This window comes from Pezoporus occidentalis, unplaced genomic scaffold (assembly GCF_034315485.1).
Source record: "Pezoporus occidentalis ecotype Australia unplaced genomic scaffold, CSIRO_AGI_Poc_V1 ctg124, whole genome shotgun sequence".
NCBI lineage: Eukaryota > Metazoa > Chordata > Aves > Psittaciformes > Psittacidae > Pezoporus > Pezoporus occidentalis.
In genome coordinates, this window is record NW_026913038.1 from 1,652,275 (window position 1) to 1,670,085 (window position 17,811).

General features: G+C 62.1%; 1 protein-coding gene across 4 annotated transcripts; it reads right to left on the reverse strand.

The window, feature by feature from the left end:
• Positions 1–370: 370 nt before the first annotated feature.
• RNF44 (ring finger protein 44) lies at positions 371–17,312 on the reverse strand. Of its 4 annotated transcripts, XM_062607581.1 has the most exons (11): positions 17,107–17,312; positions 6,228–6,408; positions 5,664–5,880; positions 5,018–5,185; positions 4,668–4,844; positions 4,305–4,466; positions 4,104–4,228; positions 3,871–3,958; positions 3,548–3,669; positions 3,334–3,433; positions 371–3,108 (listed from the first exon to the last, which is right to left on the reverse strand). In XM_062607581.1, the coding sequence occupies exons 2-11, from the start codon at positions 6,332–6,334 to the stop codon at positions 3,046–3,048; spliced, it is 1,329 nt and encodes a 442-aa protein (XP_062463565.1). In that variant the 5' UTR covers positions 6,335–6,408; positions 17,107–17,312; the 3' UTR covers positions 371–3,045. The 4 variants fall into 4 exon arrangements, with proteins under 4 accessions (XP_062463565.1, XP_062463566.1, XP_062463568.1 ...); XM_062607582.1 differs by lacking the exon at positions 17,107–17,312 and having other exon boundaries at positions 6,228–6,482; XM_062607584.1 differs by lacking the exon at positions 17,107–17,312 and having other exon boundaries at positions 5,664–5,783; positions 6,228–6,369.
• Positions 17,313–17,811: the final 499 nt, after the last annotated feature.

Below are 17,811 nucleotides of genomic sequence, written 5' to 3' on the forward strand. Positions count from 1 at the left end.
AGGCAGAAGCTCTTCCCTGTGAGGGTGCTGAGGCGCTGGCACAGGGTGCCCAGAGAAGCTGTGGCTGCCCCATCCCTGGCAGTGTTCAAGGCCAGGTTGGACAGGGCTTGGAGCAACCTGGTCTAATGGAAGGTGTTCCTGCCCTTGGAGCTGAATGAGCTTTAAGGTCCCTTTCAACACAAACTTTTCCACAATTCTATGACCCAGCCACCTCATGCTTCCACCCCTGGCTCTCCAGGTCTCTCCTCCAAACCCACCCTGGGGCTCTTCCCCCTGCTAAGTGATGGCCTGGGGACCCCCATCCCTGAGCAGAGCATGAGCCCGGCCTCAGCCCTGCAGCCCACAGAGAGACAAGAGCCAGGGTGCAGCGTGTTGGTATACATCATACATTTATTAGTGAATATCCCTCTCAAAATCAGCCACAACATTAAAAAAAATAATGATTGCACTACTTGGTCAAGCAGAACTAGCAACTTTCATTTTAAAAAAAGTACAAATCTGTTAAAAATTTCAATCAGTATAATACACATATATATAATACAACATACTAGTTATGTTAAATGCTACAAAACCAATATGATTCCAATGGAATGGAAAAAAAACAAACACTTTTAGAGCTTTTAAGAACCTTTTTTTTTCTATATATTAGCCTTTTTTCAAATACATACATGGGAAAAATGAGGTAACTGTAAAATGTGCAAGTAACAGAGCAAAAAAAATTATATATATATATTTATATATATATATATATATATAAAAACTTTCTAACACAGAACACACGTCCTAGCACCTTCCGGGGAGCCGCGGGGGCCGCGGAGGTCCCACCGGAGGGCCCGGGGACTGGTATAATAGAACAGTAAACAGTCCACTATCCCACCACAGGAAATCATTGGTAAACAGTGGTATCTACAGCGCAGTCAGCAATCACAAACACCCTAAATAATTGTTTTTTTTTAGTATTTTTTTTGTCATTTTTTCTTTTTGTTATTTTTTTTTTCTTAAATGATACTTTTAGCTGCTCATTGGAATAAATTCTGCAGCACACGAGCTGTGAGCTTTCGAGTCGCCGTCAAAGGACCGTAAGGCTTTCCTGGCTCCCTGGGCACCGCGAGGGCGGGAGGGGAGGAATAGGGGTGGGGGACACGGGGCGTCTCCGGGGGGCACGGGGACTCCTTTGGTTATCAGTCACTGAGTGAGGGATGGGGAGGGGGCCAGGGTCCTGCCCAAGGGGCACCGAGCCCAGCGGTGCCAGTGCCCGCGGCGGAGCTGGTGGCACCAGGACAGGGCCATCGGCCTCGACGCTCCGCACGTGGGGACCGCCAAGGCTGGGGAAGGGAGGCAAGGGGGAGCTGGCCAATAGCGACACACCACCTGCCGCCCCCCGGCACCCAATTGGCTGGGTGGAGACCTGCTGATTGGCGAGAGGCCCCTCTGGACCAATGGCGTGGCAGCGCAGGCAGCACGGTCCCGCTCCCCTCCATGTGCCCCCGGCCTCGCACCCGGCTGCTGCCCGGGGCCAGCCCCGCCGCCGGCCCCCCGCCCCGCGGGGAGCGTCCCCCCGCCACCCTCCCACCCCGTCCCCTTGCACACGCCGCCGCCTCCCGCTCGGAGGGGCGCAGACCCCGCGGGGACGGCCCTGAAAAGTCTCACGGTCCTGCTGTGGCGTTGCGGACATGTGCAGTACAGTGCATGGCAGTATCAGCTGAGCACAAAAACCCCTCTCCCCACCCCCCTCACCCCACAGCCGGCTACACGTAGCCAAGACCACGTTCCAAGCTGGTCAGACATGCATGCATATTTGTGAACATTTACATAGGGCTGGCGTCCGCTCGGAGGCTCCCAGGCGTCAGCAACGCGCGCCGCGAGGGGAGGGCGGCCCTCACGCCACCCCCCCGCCTATCACCCTCCTCACTAAGGAATCATGCAAAACCACGGCAACGCGGGATGGCTGGAGCCGGGCGGCGCCATCTCCCCTGGCCCCACACCGCCCGGCCCCAAACGGTTATGGGGAAGATATGGCAGCGGGGGGGATGCTCACAGCTCCCCCCCGCACCGGCTGGGGCAGAGCCAGGGGTAGCACTGAAAATACACCACGAGGTTCTGGATTAACCCCGTCCCGTGGCCCCCGGCCGGGCTCCCCCGCCCCAGCCGCCCAGCCAGCAGGACGGGGCATGGGGCTATTCCAATCTATGGCAGCGGGATAGAGAAACGGCAGCAGGAGCCGCGGGCCAGGCGGACACCTCATGCCCATGGCTGCAAGGATGGGGCTGGGTCTCCCCCCTTCAGGCATCATAGGATGCCACGGCCCAGCCCCAGGAGCTGTGCTGGGAATAGAATGAACAGGGAGAGGGGCCAGGGCTGTGCCAGCACCATCCTCCCACTGGCTAAGACCCCAAACAGCCACAACACTCCGGGGCTCCGCTGGGAAGTCGAGGCGGGAGAGGGGCTGCGTGCGGAGCGGGGATGGAGGCGATCCTGCCCCGGCCACACAGCAAGGCTGCTGGTGTCCGACCTCGGCCACCTCCTCTGGCTGCCCCCGGCCCGGCGCTGTGGCTCGGGATGCATCGACCCGCGGCACTCCCTTCTCTCTCCTCCATGAGCAACGTCGAGGGGAGGAGCCGCTGGGGCAAACGGCCATGGAACCAAAAGCGCGACAGGAAAAGGAAACAGGGAAGGGGGGAAACAACCTACCATTAAAAAAAAAGGTGACAAAAGGGAAAAAACCCTAATTCCCTAATGGAGTACAAAGACCTGGAAAGTGATGGAGCAACAATAGCGTCTTTGGAGCGCGGAGGGCACGGCCACGCGCCTCCTGCCTCCAGCACAACACGATTCGGGGCCCCAGGAGCGCAGCCGAGTCCGTGCCCGGCGGGGAGGAGGAGGGCTGGCCGGGAGCCCGGGCTGCTCAATGCTCACCACATCGAGGAGAGGCTTTGGGGAGGGGGGGTAAGCACAGGGTCAGGCCCTAGCAGCGGGCAGCGGCCCCCACCCCTGGCCCGGCGTCCTCGTCCTCTAGCGAATTGTGCGGCTCAGCACCCGCCTGCCTCAGTCCGCATCCCGCTGCACCTCCGACGCATCCGCCCGGCAGATCGGGCACGTGCGGTTTGCCTGCGGGCAGGGAGAGAACAGGGGTGAGTGAATGGATGCCCCACAGTACCAGCAGCACCCAGGGCCCCCCCCTGCACCACCACCACAGGCTGGAAACAGCCCCCCAGGCTGCCACCTCCCGGGACTGCCTCATCCACCCTGGCACTGCTCCCAGTGCATCCTGTGGGAAACGGCAGAGGCCATGTAAAAGGCACCCCCAGCACCCCAAAAAGGCACGGGCAGTACCTTTAACCATTTGTCGACACACTTGGCGTGGAACTCGTGGTTGCAGGGCAGGACGCGGAGAAGCTGCCGGGCCTCGAAGTCACTGAAGCACACGACACACCTGGGGGAGGCAGCCATCAGTGTGACCCCACCGTGGTAACACAGCCCCCAACCAACACCAGGCACCCCCGTACCCCCACACCAGGCACCCCGCCTGTGCCCTGGGCTCACTCACAGGGTCTGCTCGGACTGATGGCTCTCGGGGTTGAAGCGGTAGGACGGGAGGTGCTCGATGTCTGCTTTGGTGAGTCCCCGCGGCTTGGCCTCCCCCAGCCGCTCGGCCAGGTTCAGGAGCGCCTGGAGGGACACGCAGAGACTGGCTCAGCTGGGCTCATGCCCCGGCACAGCACCCCTCCAGGCTCTCCCCACCCTGGCAAAGCAATCCCCAAACACCCCCCAGCTCCCCCATCCCACTGCCCCACAGAAAGCTGGAGACAATAGTGGGAACGTCTGGTAGGAGACAGGGAGCTGCTGCATGGCACACGCCTGCCAACGCACCTCGTAATTCTCCATCTCCACATCATCCACATCCAGGTCCAGGCTGATCGTGGGTCCCACGGCTGTCGGCGACACAGGAAGCATAGAGCTGGGGTGGGCAGGACAGTGTGATCAGTGTGGAGCCACAAACCCCAACCTCCTCTCTGGCATGCCCAGAGCCACCTGTGCCAATGCCATGCCACTGTGTCCCCCATCCTGACCCCCACGCCCACTTGTATCCCCCCAGTACTCACAGGAAATAGGGCAGGAAGCTCGGGTAGTACGGGGGGGGCGGCGGAGGGGGCGGCGGAGGGGGCAGCGCCTGCTGCAGCCGGTACCGCTGGGTGTTCAGCCGCCGGGGCATCATGTGGGGGTATGGCTGCAGAGAGATAGGGTGCTCAGCACCGTGCCAGCCCCACGGCGTCCCCCCACCCCTCCACAGGACAGGCACTCACCACGCCGAATGGCAGTTCTTGGTGCAGCGGGTCGTGGGGGAGGTAATGCAGCGGCACGGAGGGGGACAGCGTGGGAGCATGGTGGGACGGGGGGTATGTGAAGCCCGCGATGGGGTGCTGCTCCCCTCGCAGGTCCACGTCATTGTCTATCCTCTGCAGAGGCTGTGCGGAAAACAGTCAGGATGGGGAAAGTGTCCCAAATACACTGCCCCAGCATTAGCAGGACAGAGGCACGATGGGCATCCCACCCATCACCCCAACTCAGACCCATGGCGGTTGCAGAAGGACAAAGCCCCCCAAGGTGGTCTTTGCTGGGCCACAGGGTGGATTGTGTCCCCAGCCCATACCCGCACCCCAACTCACCATACGCGGATGCTGGGCTTGGAGAGGTACAAACTGCCCCAGGGGGGCCATGTGGGGCGGCTGGTGGGGGGGCACTGGCGGTGGTGGGGGGTGCAGTATGTAATGGTCGCTGGAGATGATGGGGGGGAATGTCTGGTAGGAGACGGGAAGCTGTTGCATGGCACATGCCTGGATCAGCTGATGGAGGGAAGAGAAAAACAGAGGTCAGACACCACTGTGAGCACGGCTGCCCCTCCCCAGAGCCTCCCGTGCCCCCAGAGCCTTGCACTCTGCTGGGGTTGGGTCCCCATGCGACCTCTGGGCACCCACAGCCCAGGCTGTCCCCTGTGGGTGTCTGCACTGTCACTCACCGGGGGTGGGAGGCAGCAGAGCGGGTAGTGCTGTCCACTGAACATCACTGAGCATGCTGGGAGCTGCTGGGTGCTGCACCCAGGGATGTGCTGGCCGGCGTGGATGGGGAAGCCTTGCGTCGTGACGGTGGTAACCGTGTAGGAGAGAGGGACAGGTCCCTGGTGCACCTGAGGACAAAGCGCCGAGGGCACAGTCAGGGTACAGCCACAGATGAGCTGTCGTCATCCTGGCAGCAGGATGGCAGCAGGATGCTGAGCACCTGGCACTAGGGCACAACCACCCAGCACCACTGTCCCAAGGCGTGCCCAGAGGAGGGCAACTCAATGAGGCTGTGTTCGAGGTGGGTTTTGTACCCCTCTTAGCTTCCCATGGCTTCCAACCCAGCACTGCCACCGTGAATGAGGGTGACAGCTGTGGCATGAACACTATGAGAGGACAGTCTCCAGCCCCTGGGAGCAGGGACCAACCTGGGTACACCCAAACTGGCAGAGGGAGCCCAGGGTTTAACTGCTTGCCGGACACTTGGCAGCTTCAGAGCTGGGTGCTCCCAGCAGCAACCAGCCATCCTGATGGGACCTTCTGTTGGGACCACTGCCCCGGGGCCACCAGAAGGCCACATTTGGGACTGGGGGCTGCTGCACGTACCTGGTCATGCAGATCCACCATGAATGGGTTCTGGTGGGGCGGGTGAGCGGCCGGGTGAAGCATTCGTGGCGGCGTGCTGGGGAGAGCGTATGCGCGGGGCTCATCTACAGGGCCGTGCGGCTGCTGGGGGAAGGCAGGGTGCAGCTGGGGCTCATCCTGGCCCAGCAGGGCTGCCAGAGGTCGTTCGCGTCGTCCCCACTGACGCCTGGCAGGGGGGCTGCGGGGCCACCGCGGGAGAGAAACAGAGCAGGAGTGACCCCCCGGGCCAGGGGCACCACAGCCCCGGGCAGGGTGGCCGCAGGTGGGTCAGTGACAGCTCGGCTCCTGGGGTGAGGTGCTGAGGGCATCGAGCTCCAGAACCGGCTCATCTGATCATCCTGCACATGTCCGCAGCACAAAAGGGATCTCTGCTCCCCAGGGACCCATCGGCCGGGCCAGGAGAATGTGCTTCCCTGTCACAGCGTCCCCCCAAGACCCCCAGGAACCAGTGCCTTGCCCCAGCAGATACACGGAACCATCCCCGTGCCCCCACACCCACGGGTGACAGGGCCCCGCACCCCGTACCTTCGCCGGAGGTGGTCGGGGCTGCTGCAGGGTCCCCCCGAGAAACGACGCTGGTTAAAAGGGGCAGAGGGTGGCCGCCTATTCACTGCCAGTTCCCATGGTCGCATTGGTGACGTCGGGAAGCGGATGGGCACTCGGGACCTCAGGCTCCAGGCAGGGCGAGACACCAGCACCTTGGATCCTGCAAGAAGGACACTGGGTCATGCCAACCCTAGGGCTGCAGGAGCCCCATATCCTTCCCAGGCCTGGGTACTGCAGCCCACTCCCCACTGCTTTCTCTGGAAAAGGGAAGTAAGGCCGGGGCAGTGCGATGGTGCCACGGATGTGCTGGAGCTGCAGCACACCTGGCTCCTGCCTGTGCCACCTCCACACTGGGAGCCAGGAGCCCTTCCCGTGCCCAGTACTGCCACCCGCACAAGTGACTCTGGGGCACTCCAGGGTCACTGCCCCTGCATGGCTCAGCCTGATGTTTCCTCCAATGGGGATAGCAATGCCAATGAAAGCTTCTGCTGCTTGGGCACCTAAACCTTCGCCCACCCTATCTCCTGGGGGTGGATGCCACCCTTAAGGGCGTTAGGAAGAGCCTGTCTACCCCTGCATTTACTATCCCCCCCCACTGCAAGGCCAAAGCCACCCCCCATGCAAGACACAGACACTGAATGAGAGAGAAGCACTGTTTTCCACAAGCAATGAAGGGCCCTGTGGCTGCAGCAGTATTCCAGGCTGCTCGCCGGCACACAGGGAACCTGAACCACGGCAGGAGCTGGAGTCCAGCATATGCTTGGCCAAGCCAGGCTCCAGTGCTGCTCTAGGGGCTGCTCTCCCTTGCTGGGCTTTGGAGCTTGCTGCTTCAGACTGATGCTGCTACCCCAGAGACAGGCACAGGCAGACAGCGGGGCTCACGGCTCTGCTCTGGCTCAGTCTGCCCATGTCAACTCTGCTGCATCCAGGGCAGAACCACACATCCCCATGGAGGGGGCACAGGGACAGGCTGCACCTAGAGCTGGGCAGGCAGCCCTGCTCCCCTGCCAGCCCCAGCGGCAGGGGTCAGTGGGCACACAGCCCCAGGCCCTGCCTCACAGCCCCTCCTGCCCCCAGCCTGGCCTGTGTCCCCAGGCCACACAGGTCCACCCCCAGCCCCAGGGAAGCCTGGCACTGCACATGGGACACATCTGCATGGGGAGGCTGCGCTGCCCCATATGTCCAACCCCACCCCCCCCCAGGCATCCTCCTGATGCTCCCCTGCTAGCACCCTTTGACCTCCACAGCCACGGCCTTGGCACTGCAGTCCACACATCCCTAAATCCTGCTCGCCTGCAGGCTGCTGGTGCCCTCCCAAAGCAGCTCCTTCAGATCCACATCCTGTTCCTCAGTGCACATGACAGAGTCACACCAGGGCCAGGAAGGGCACTCTGAGCCCAGGGAGTGCTGCTCAGCCCCATGAGGAAGCTGGGGGGTCTCAGCCCAGCAGGGAGAAGCCACATCTGGGTGACATGCATCACACCAAGCATGGCAGAAAGTCACCAGAGTGAGCCCTGTGCCACACAGAGGGGTCTCAACCTCACACCCACCTACCAAACCATGCTTAAAGCTGAAAGCAGATTCTTCTCTGCTATTTTGGAGGGGGACCCCAAAACCCACAAGCTGAGCCCCCCAGAAACCTGCCTGGGATGCTGCTGGGGAAGGGGCCACACTCACGGATCGGGTTTGCCCCACAGGTGCTTTATTTTGCCCCCAAACTCCTGTCCATGTGCCCTGTGCCAGCAGCTGGGGCCGAGTTGTTGCAGCGGTGCTCCAGGGTTAACCCCGCTCCCCGGGAGCCTCCGAGGTGCTGCTGCTTCAGTTCCACATCCTCACTCTCAGAGCACACGTGGTACCAGGGCACCTTCCAGACCAGACATCACAATGATGGGCTCGGGGACGGGAAGTGCCTCTCTCCACACAGGACACATTAAAGCCATGCAGGAGGTCCCAACACGGCACCCCGAGCACACGGTCCCCGCCGGTGGGACACCCCCGACTCGCGGGACGGGGGTGGCTCGGCACCGTCCTGCCCCAACCCGCACCCACATGGCGCACACCCAGCTCCCGCCTTGCACCCGCAGCCACCCCAGGCAGCGGCACCGCGGCCCCGGAGCGGAGGAGACCGCTCGGTGCGGCGGGGGGCGAGGCGGCTCCCGGGCCCTGCCGAGAACAAAGTTAGCAGCGCGCCAGCGCTCACGCCCGGTGCCATCTGCTCGGGCAGCACCGGGCTCCGGGGGAGCCGCCCGCCCCGCCGCCGCCTCCCCAAGGGTCCTGCCGCCCGGTACACCCCGTCGCCGGCTCCGTCCGTGCACCCCGGGCTCCCCCGCACCTCCTTTCCCCGCCAACACCCCCGGGAGCGGGGTCTCCGCTGGCCTCGCCGCACCGGCAGCCCCCCTGAGGGCCGGGACTCTCCGCTGCCCCGACCCCAGCCCCGCCGGTCTCCGGGACGGCGGCACATCCCGGAGCCACCCGACGGGCGCAGCAGCCCGCCGGGGCACCGCAGCCAGCAGCACCCCAGCGCTCAGCCCCGCCGCGGGTGCAGCGCCCGGCCGGCAGCCCGCGCCCCCCGCCGGTGCCGGGCCGGGAGCTGTGGCTTTAACGCGCGGGGGCGGTGTCTTAGCAACGGTCTCCATGGAGAGGGGGCCCGTAGCAACGGGGCCGGCCCCGCAGGACCGACCCGCACCGCGCACCGGCCCCGGTACCGGGCGCGCCGCCTCACCCCGCTGGGACGGGCACCGCGGGGGCACCTTACCTGCGGTCCGTCCCGCCGCTGCCATCGCTCCCGGCACACTAGGTCTCAGCAGCTCCGTGAGCCCGGTGCGCCATGGGGACAGCAGCACCGTGTGCCCGGGCAGCCCATGCCATGCTCCTGCTGCCAGGTGGGTGGGAAAGCCGGGGCAAGGGGGAAGGTGAAGGCAGGATCTCGGCTCCCATCACCCTCCTCACCGGCACGGGAGCATGGAGAAGCTGTCCCCATCCCACCCAGCACACTGAGACCTCGCCTGCACCCACCGCCTGCCAGGCACACGCAGCTCTCCCACGGTATCTCCACACAGTTCAAGCTTCCAGGCACCAGAAAAGCCCCTTTTGCTTCAGAAAAGCCTCCCTCTCTCTCCCCTCGACTAAACAAAGAGCAGGAACCCCTCAGAGCATCCCCTCCAAGCGAGCAGAGCAACGCCGGGAGCTGCACACCGAGGCTGTGCCCCCGGCAGGACCGCTCATCCCCAGTCCAACCCCTGCGCTGAGGAGAGCACATCGCAGCGGCTCTGCCGAGAACCAGATGCTGCATCCAAGGCAAACTTCCCCGTGTTAAAACGCACACTTAGAAATTCCCAGGTAGGCGAGCGAGCCAGCCGGCAACCCTGATGTAATGCCTATAAACCAGCCCTCCCCTGACAGCTGGGCTTTAAAGTGCTAACAACCGAAAGGGAGCTAATTAATTTGTAACATCACCCCTTTCAAAGAAAACCTCAGATCCCTGGCAACAATTTAATGATTCAGCAGGCTCATCATTGCCATGAACAGTTGGAGTCTGGTTTGCCCCATCCCAACCCCGTGCCCAGCTCTATATGCCACGACTGCCAACAGCACCACAGCCAACTGCTTCTATCCCCCGGGTAGGGTCACACAGGACAGGAAAGCAGCATACCAGGGTATCATGCAGACCTATGATGGGGTCCAGAGCCATGTGCACCACAGGCGAAAACAGCCAAAGGACTCAATCAGCCCACACCTGAACAATCACCCTGAATGTCTGCACCACTACAATCTCTTTGCTTCGAGAGCTTGGAATTGGAGGGAAACAGCACTCTGCACTTTGACCTTGTCACTATTTGCAGGCAGAGGCAAGCACTGCACCTTTGCAAGCCTACCAGGACATGGTCTGATCCTGGGCAAAGCACCATCAGCAGGCAGAGGCCATAGATGGTGGATGTCCGAGCAGACACTCCTTCCAGACCCACTCCAGCATCACCAGCTCCCCCACGGCCAGCAGCTATTGATGGCTTTGGGATGGCGGCAGGAGAAGCCATCGGTGGAGCACGGCTCACCTCCCTGTGCTCCCTGCCCAGCCAGGCTGCACAGTCCCAGTGGCAAAGCCAGGTCCAGCCACACCATGTGCAGCCATGCCGAGCCTGCCTTGCCAGCTCCAGTGAGGACGAGGCACTGCACATCCAGCCACAGGGCTACAGCATGTGGGAAGGGTCAGCTCACATGCTCTCAAGAACAGCCACCAGCATCACACGGCCCTAGGTCTGGGATCTCTGGCTGGAAGAGCCGTGTTAGGAGCCCACGTGATGCCCCTCTGATGCTACACCAATACAGCAGCACTGGCCAGTGCTTCTAAGCCAGCACAAGGGGTCCCCAGTCCAGCTACCAAAACCTGTGACACCCCAAGTGAGCAGAACCTCCCATGCCAGACGGCCTTAGAAAGCTCTCGACTTGCAAGGGCTGCTTAAGCTGAATCTGCCTGCTCTCCAGCCAACGGACAGCCCATCCTTTCCCTCATGAGAGCCAGGGGCCAGCAGGATCGAAGCCTCCCGAGCCCAGGCTCTTTAAGACACCATCTGCTGCCACAGACATGTCGCCTCCCCTGCCCCATATATAGGTCAGGTCTGTCACAGGATTAGCTGGGGTGATTCGACTGGTGTGAGCACGGTTCTCACTGGAGGTATGCTCTGCCCCATCCTCTCCCCAACACCCAGCATGCCACAGCTCACCTCCATGTTCTCCCCAGCCTTTTCCCAAGTCCAGGGAGAGCAAGAGGCCCTAGATCCTCCCCTCCCCAGTGCCTTGAAAACAAGTGGGAAGAAAGCAGCACCAAGAACTGGTGCAGGGGAGAGCAGAAGAAATGTCCCTGCTCTGCCCAAGGCCACCAGGGTCCATGGGACATCGCAACATGAGCAGGTAGCACAGGGTGAAGCGGGGGGGTGAGGCTCTCCCTCCCTGCGCCGCACAGCCCCGAGCAGCCGAGGCAGGACGCCTCTGCCGCGATCACACGCCTCCCACTGCCACCCCCGGGCTGACAGCACTCCCATCAAACGCCTCCAGCCACACACACGTGGAGGATGCTGACATGAGGAGCGAGTAGCTGCACAGGCAGCGGAACTGATAACGCCCAGTTTCCTGTCGATCTCTCCCACGTGGATTCTCTGATGTCTAATAGCATGGCTGAGCTGCACTGCAGAGGGAGAACTAGCAGCATCTTCCTCCACAAGAACCAAAATGTATAACAAGCCAAGACCTTTGAGACACATACCACACCTGACACCATCCAGCAAGTTCAAAGCAGAAAGGAGAAGACTCACAAACAAACACTAAGCTTGCACAATCCTTCATTTCCTCAAGACAGGGTAAATAATCTGCAGAGTTATCTCCACCTTCCTTTGTTTGCCCTAGAAACACTAGCACTACCTGAATAGCATGACCAGAAGGCTGCTAGTGCAGCAGCCGGGCCCAGCTCAGGTCCCTCTGTAGCTCAGTGGCATCAAGCAATGGGTTATGTCCTCTGCTCTCCTGGATGGACTCTTCTCCCCCTGTAACAGCGCATGAACCATGCTCACCTCTCTGTCCCAGCATCCTGCAGCAGTCAGTTCCACAGCTCAGCTGCATGGGGGGGGGGGGGGGGAGAAAAGCAAATGCTGCCACGTCCGTCCCCAACCTGTTGCCTGGGCAGCCTCCCTGGTCCTCCCCTTCCTTCCTACCACAAGACACCACAGTTCAGGACTCCATCCTCCTTTGCCCTTCATGTTTTAGTTCTCCTTTCATACACCTCTTTCCTAAAACAGACCTAAATCTCTCCTTGAGCACAGCCAGCCCAGGCAGCAGGGATTTAGCCCCTTCCCTCTCCCCAGACAGCATCCCTGGATGTCCCCAGTTCACCTGCCACCGCTCCACAAGCATCCCTCTGAGTCCAGCCCACTCTCCACATGCTGTGGACTGTGTTAGCATCTGCCAAGCAAGCAGCGAGGGCAGGAGGGGCTGGGCTGCAGACACCTTCCCCACTGCTCCGCAGGCTGGGCTCAGGCAGAGCAGCAGTGGCTGGAGTGGTGGCTCCAGGGAAAGGATACGGCAGAGCCAGAAGTTGGTGGACAGTGAGGAGCAATTTCATTACTGCTCAGTAACACGAAGCTTCTCTTGGAAGTGCCAGTGACAGTCAGGAAGTTGGGCTGGGTGTTTTGGTTTGCATTTTATGAAGCCTGCAGGGACACCGACAACCTGCAACGAGCATTCTCACAAAGGAACTCAGAGAAATTCCTGATTTCCAGCAACCATTTACCCTCTTTTGTCCTTAATATGAAATTTACCAACAGGCTGCTTACCAGATGCACCGAAACAGGCAGTGACCACAGCCTTAAGCATGAAGAAGGCTCGCTGCAATACCCAGTCCATCACCCACAGAGAACCCCACATCAGTGCCTAGGGACGGTTTTAGGAGCAAAAACATGACTTCCAAGCTGACAGCCCCTGTGCATAAAGCGCAACTGTGCAGTGACAGCAGAGGAGCCTGGGGCAAAGGAGCTGGCTGACCTCTGCTACAGCTCTCCACAGCAGGTCTTTATTGTTCACCACTTCCCCAAAGCACAGGCATGGACAGAAAAGCAACTAAGACACTCGGCTCAAAATGCAAACGCAGCCAGAGAGCCCCAGCAGCACAGCAGGAAAAAGACAACCTGCCCGAGGGGACCGCGGCTCAGCGCTGCCAGGCTGAGGGGATGAAAGACCAGAGCACGAGCCCTCCCTTCCCAGAGGTGACAGCAAGAGGTGCTGGAGCCCTTGGCACCACCACACAGGCTCACCTGAAAGGAAGCAGCTGCTAACATACACCACTGCAGGCCATGGTTGAGCTGAAATCCCTTGTCCTGCTTCCCAGGGTAGCCAAGGAAAGCCCACAGCCACATCTCCACAGCCAGCAAGGCCAGGTCTCCAGGGACCAGGCTGCAGCCGGAAAATAGTATTCCCAAGGCCTGTCACGAGTGCTGCTTGCTGAGGACACTGCTCGCCTTACTCTTTGCCATGCACACAGCTGGAAAGGGTAAGTGCCCTGGGGGTGAATCTGCTGCTGAGAGAGCAGGCAGGCTGGCTACCCCCAGCACTCCTGTGAGCTGCCAGCATGGACCCGCACTGTTCCTGTCCAGAACTGACCTGGAGCCACCCAACATTCTCATGCAGCTCTGTGACCACAGGGCTCAGGGACTTGCTCTCCCAAATTCCTGCCACACCAATGTCAGAGGGCTCTGGGAGAGCACCAGCAGCTTCCTCAATAATTTAGCAGCCTCTGGACACATCAGACTGACACCCCATGGACTATATGCAGACCCCTTGGCCAACTGTTTCCCTGCACTGGGCTGGTGTTAAACCATGTTTCTCCAGCTCACCCCAAGCAGGGAGCCGAGGGATGGTGGGAAAACACCATGGACCAGCTCCTTAATTCAGAGATTAAAACCCAAAAGCATCCAAAAGCTCCACGCTCTCCTGCCAACCCCAGCAGCACCTCCCCAGCTGTGCCCTGCGGCCTCACGTGATGGTGAAGTGGATGCATACAGTAGGAGTGCTGGAGTGACAGTGTTAGAGCTTGTGTCCGACACACAGCAAATCCCAGCGAATCCCAGCTCTCATTCACAAATCCCACACGCTCTGCACAGGTACCAAGAGCTCAGTGCCCACAGCCCCAGGGAAAGCACACCTGGATGCAGACAGCCCAGCGAGCATGGGGCTCCTGGACACGCCAGTGTCCACCAGCACAAGGCCCACACCAAGCCCTAGCTATGAGGAGAGCTCTTCCTACAGAGGCCCCTGCTCAGTTGGGAGCCCACCTCCCCAGCGCCAGTCCCTCTGCTATATGAGCACTGAGGACACAGGGACACCTGGCAGGACAAGCAGGACGTCACCCCCTCCTGCTCTGCTCCCAGTGACTTCACTCCCCACCACGGCCCTGGGGTGACAGGACTTCACCAGCCCTGCAGACACCTGGAAGAAGTGCTGGGAGCTGAAGCACAGGCCCCACCTGCCAGCTGCTATTTCATTCCTCTAACAGGTCCATAAACCAGGGATAATTAAATCTCCCCTAAACTCTCTTCCATTTAAAATAAAAATCTATAGTCCCTATTTCATTAGCTGCCTCTGGGTTTTACAGCTTGATCAATGCCCCTCACAGAGTCCCCAGTCCCAGGCAGGCAGACGCAAACACACAGCAGGCAGCTTCCACCACGCGAATCAATGGGCACTCACAAAGTCTCCTCTCCTCGTCCTTTGTTTCTCACACATCAGAAGGGACCCACACAGCACAGCAGGTAGGGACAGCGTGTTTCACTGTTCCAGGGAACACTGCTGCCATGTGTGGTGGCTTCAGAGGTCAGATTTAGCACCTGGCAAGAGCTGAAGCAGTGGTGATGCTTCCCCCTCTAGTGAAAGGAGGGCCCAGCATGAAGCCCCAAAAACACAGCCATGACCCTAAAGGTGAGGCAGCACGTGGGCTGGGAGACACCTCTCCACTCATTGCAAGGTGAGGAGGGACAAGGCTCAGCTCTTGCAGCCCCTCTACAAGCATCAGTGGGAACCCAGAGCATTCACCACCATTCCGACCTCCCCACTCCCAAGCACACACCATTTCCTGCCCTTCCCAGCTCTCCACTGCTGCCCTGCCACTCACCGCCTTGTCCCCGCCAGTGTGCCAGGCCTGTGGCTATAGCAGCCAGGGCTCCAGATGGTCCTCACCACCCCTGCAAGGCTCTCCCTCCGCTGCAGCGGGGAGCTTCCAGCTCCTGGCAGCAGATGGAGGGACCACAGCAGCAGCGAGAGCTGCACAGGCAGCGGCCAGGCAGAGCGCCTGCCTGCCCACAGAGCGGAGCTCAGCACACTGGGTCAACACCCATCACACCAACTCCCTCTGCTACAGACACACATGCCTCCCTCCCACCTTTGCTCAGACAGAAAGGGCAAGATCCCTGTCTGCTGGTGCCAGGACACTTTGCAGGGGCAGTCCCACAGTGCCAGTGACAGACAGACCACACGACCTGGGCCTGAGCCCTCATCTAGACCAACCCGCCTGTAGGCAGGCTAGCACACTGGTACCATTCCAGGATCATCGCTATGATGCAGGAATTAGCCACTAGCCAGAGCACCAAGCTCCAAGCAAGGCTGGGGTGGACAAAGCCACACCACCCCTCTGCAACTGTGTGCAGGGCAGCGTGCAGGGGGGTGAGAGCAGAGCCTCTCAATCACATCGAAGTGGCTCTCACCTCCGGTGGCCATACCTGCCCCAGCTCTACTGCCCAATGTGGAGGGGCGCAGAGGGACCGCAGTTCACCTTCTAAACCAAACCCACTGCCCCAGGGACGTGACGCTGCAGAGCATGGTTCCCACTGCCGGGCCAGCCTCGAAGCAATCACCCATAGGTGACAAACAAAGGCACCCAGCAGGCGCTCTGCATTAGCAGTATTTTTAGACACCACTGTGGAGCCGGCCTTATTATTTTCATTGCAACGTGCATAATTACCCACCATGCACCGCAGTGACATCAGACGCAGCTCCCCTCCGACCGCCGCCACGGCCAGCGCCCGCTGCTCCTCTGGGGCTCTGGGCCCTGGGGATTGACCTCTTTCCCCCAGGCTTTGCCCTGCGCATCTCCCCAGGGTGGGAGTCAGGGTCCTGGGGAGCCCGAGCCGGCAGCAGAGCAGAAGCAGGTGAAGGTGGCAAAGGAACCGAGTGAGGCAGTGAAACAGGACAGTGAGGAGGGAGCACAGGGACACGCTCCAGAGCTGCAGACACGCACAACCAGCTGTGCTGGAGCATGGGGCCATGCAGAGCTTGTGGCCGAGATGCCAGCACAAAACCGAGCCACACTCGTGAGAGGAGGGACTGTCCCCATCTGGAGGGACAGCACCAGCCTGGCCACAGGCTGCCCGCCGGGCTCAACCTCTGCCCAGGAGAGCAAACCCTGGAGCACACCCCAGCTGCCCACAGCCCTGCCCCATGCATCCTCTGCAGAACCCGGCTGCTGCGGCCCCACACAGGGGTCCCCCCTGTCCCATGGCCTCGGTGCCCCCCCACCCCTTGTCGCTCGGGCTCATCCCTTTCCTACCTCTTCCCCGTGTACAACTTCCTGCAGAGTTTGGCCACTTCCCCTCCCGCACGCCCGGGGTCTCGCCCCGAGCCCGGCCCTGTCCACCGAACCCGGGGCAGGCTGGGGGGCCTGGGGCTCCGGCAGCGGCGGACGGGGCACCCGGGGCCGCAGAACCGGCCTCGGCCGGAGCCACCGGCTCAGGCCCGGCCGGTGAACGCGGGAGGCCCCCGAGACGGGGCTACGGCCAGGGCAACCCCCGCTCTGCTGGCAAGGCCCCGAGGGGCGGCAAGGCTCCGGTTCCACCGCCCTGCCCGATGTCCTAGGCAGCCGCCTCCCAGAAGGGGCTCCCCGAGAACCGGGGACTCCTCCCACCGCCATGCGCCTGCCGGTGCATAGGGCCCGGCTGCCCTTTACGGCCCCGGTGCCCCACTCAGCCATCACCCCCCCCACACCGAGGGCTGAGCTAGGCCCCGGCCCCGGCTCACCGGACCCCGCCTGCCCCGGCCATCCGCCCCCTCCGAGCCTCCGCACCGGAGCCCGCCGCGCACCGGGCCCCACTCGCTGCTCCGCCCGCCGCAGTGGGCTTCGCAGCCTCGAGCATCCGCCCCCCTCGCACGGGCCCCTGCCCGCTGCCCTCCCCCGGTGCGCCGGGGTCGGGCTTCGCACCCTTCCGCACCAGCTCTACCCTGCTCCTCCCGCAAGCCCCAGGCCCTACCCGCCGCCTATTTCCCGGTGCACCGGCCCTGCCCCGCGCAGCCCAGGCCTGCGGCCGCCGCCTCGCCCCGAACCTACCGGCGGCGCTTCCCTCGGCGTTCGCGGGCCGCTCGGTGCCTGCCGCGGCCCTGCCCGCCGCTCAGCCCGCTCGCATGGCGCGGCGGCCGGGCCCGCCGGGCTCGGTGTCCGTCCCGGTGCCGGCGCCGCTCCCGCTCCGGCCTCAGCCCCGCCTCATGGCGCCCCCGCGCCCGCCGCCCCGATGGAACCGGCCGCACCGATGGGCGCCCGCCCCGCTCCGCCGTACTGCGGCCAAGAGCGGCGCCATCCGAACCGCGCGGCCGTAATGCTCCGAGCGGCAGCGCACAACAACGCGCCGAGCCGTGCTGTGCTGAGCAGAGCCGAGCTGTGCTGAGCCGAGCCAAACCAAGCTGTGCCGAGCCGTGCCGTGCTGAGCTGAGCTGTGCCGTGCTGAGCTGAGCCGTGCTGAGCCGAGCCAAACTAAGCTGTGCCGAGCCGTGCCGTGCTGTGCTGAGCCGTGCCGTGCTGAGCTGAGCCGTGCCGTGCTGAGCTGAGCCGTGCTGAGCTGAGCCGTGCCGTGCTGAGCTGAGCCGTGCTGAGCTGAGCCATGCCAAGAAGTGTAAAGCCGAACCGGGCTGGGCCAGGCCATGCTGGGGAAGATGTCCCAGGACAGCCCGCGGGGGTACCCCGGGACAGACAGGGGCAGTGCTCAAGGGGGTGTCCAGCGTCATCACCGGGAGGCTCAGAGGCCTCCCCTGTCATCAT

What these genes read in the sequence shown, in the direction of transcription:
- RNF44 (XM_062607581.1), bottom strand. Translation starts at nt 6,334, where the DNA reads ATGCGACCATGGGAACTGGCAGTGAATAGGCGGCCACCCTCTGCCCCT. An exon ending in TGGTGGATCTGCATGACCAG is followed by an intron (nt 5,186 to 5,663) that starts GTACGTGCAGCA and finishes CTTTGTCCTCAG; the next exon opens with GTGCACCAGGGACCTGTCCC. An exon ending in AAGCCCAGCATCCGCGTATG is followed by an intron (nt 4,467 to 4,667) that starts GTGAGTTGGGGT and finishes TTTTCCGCACAG; the next exon opens with CCTCTGCAGAGGATAGACAA.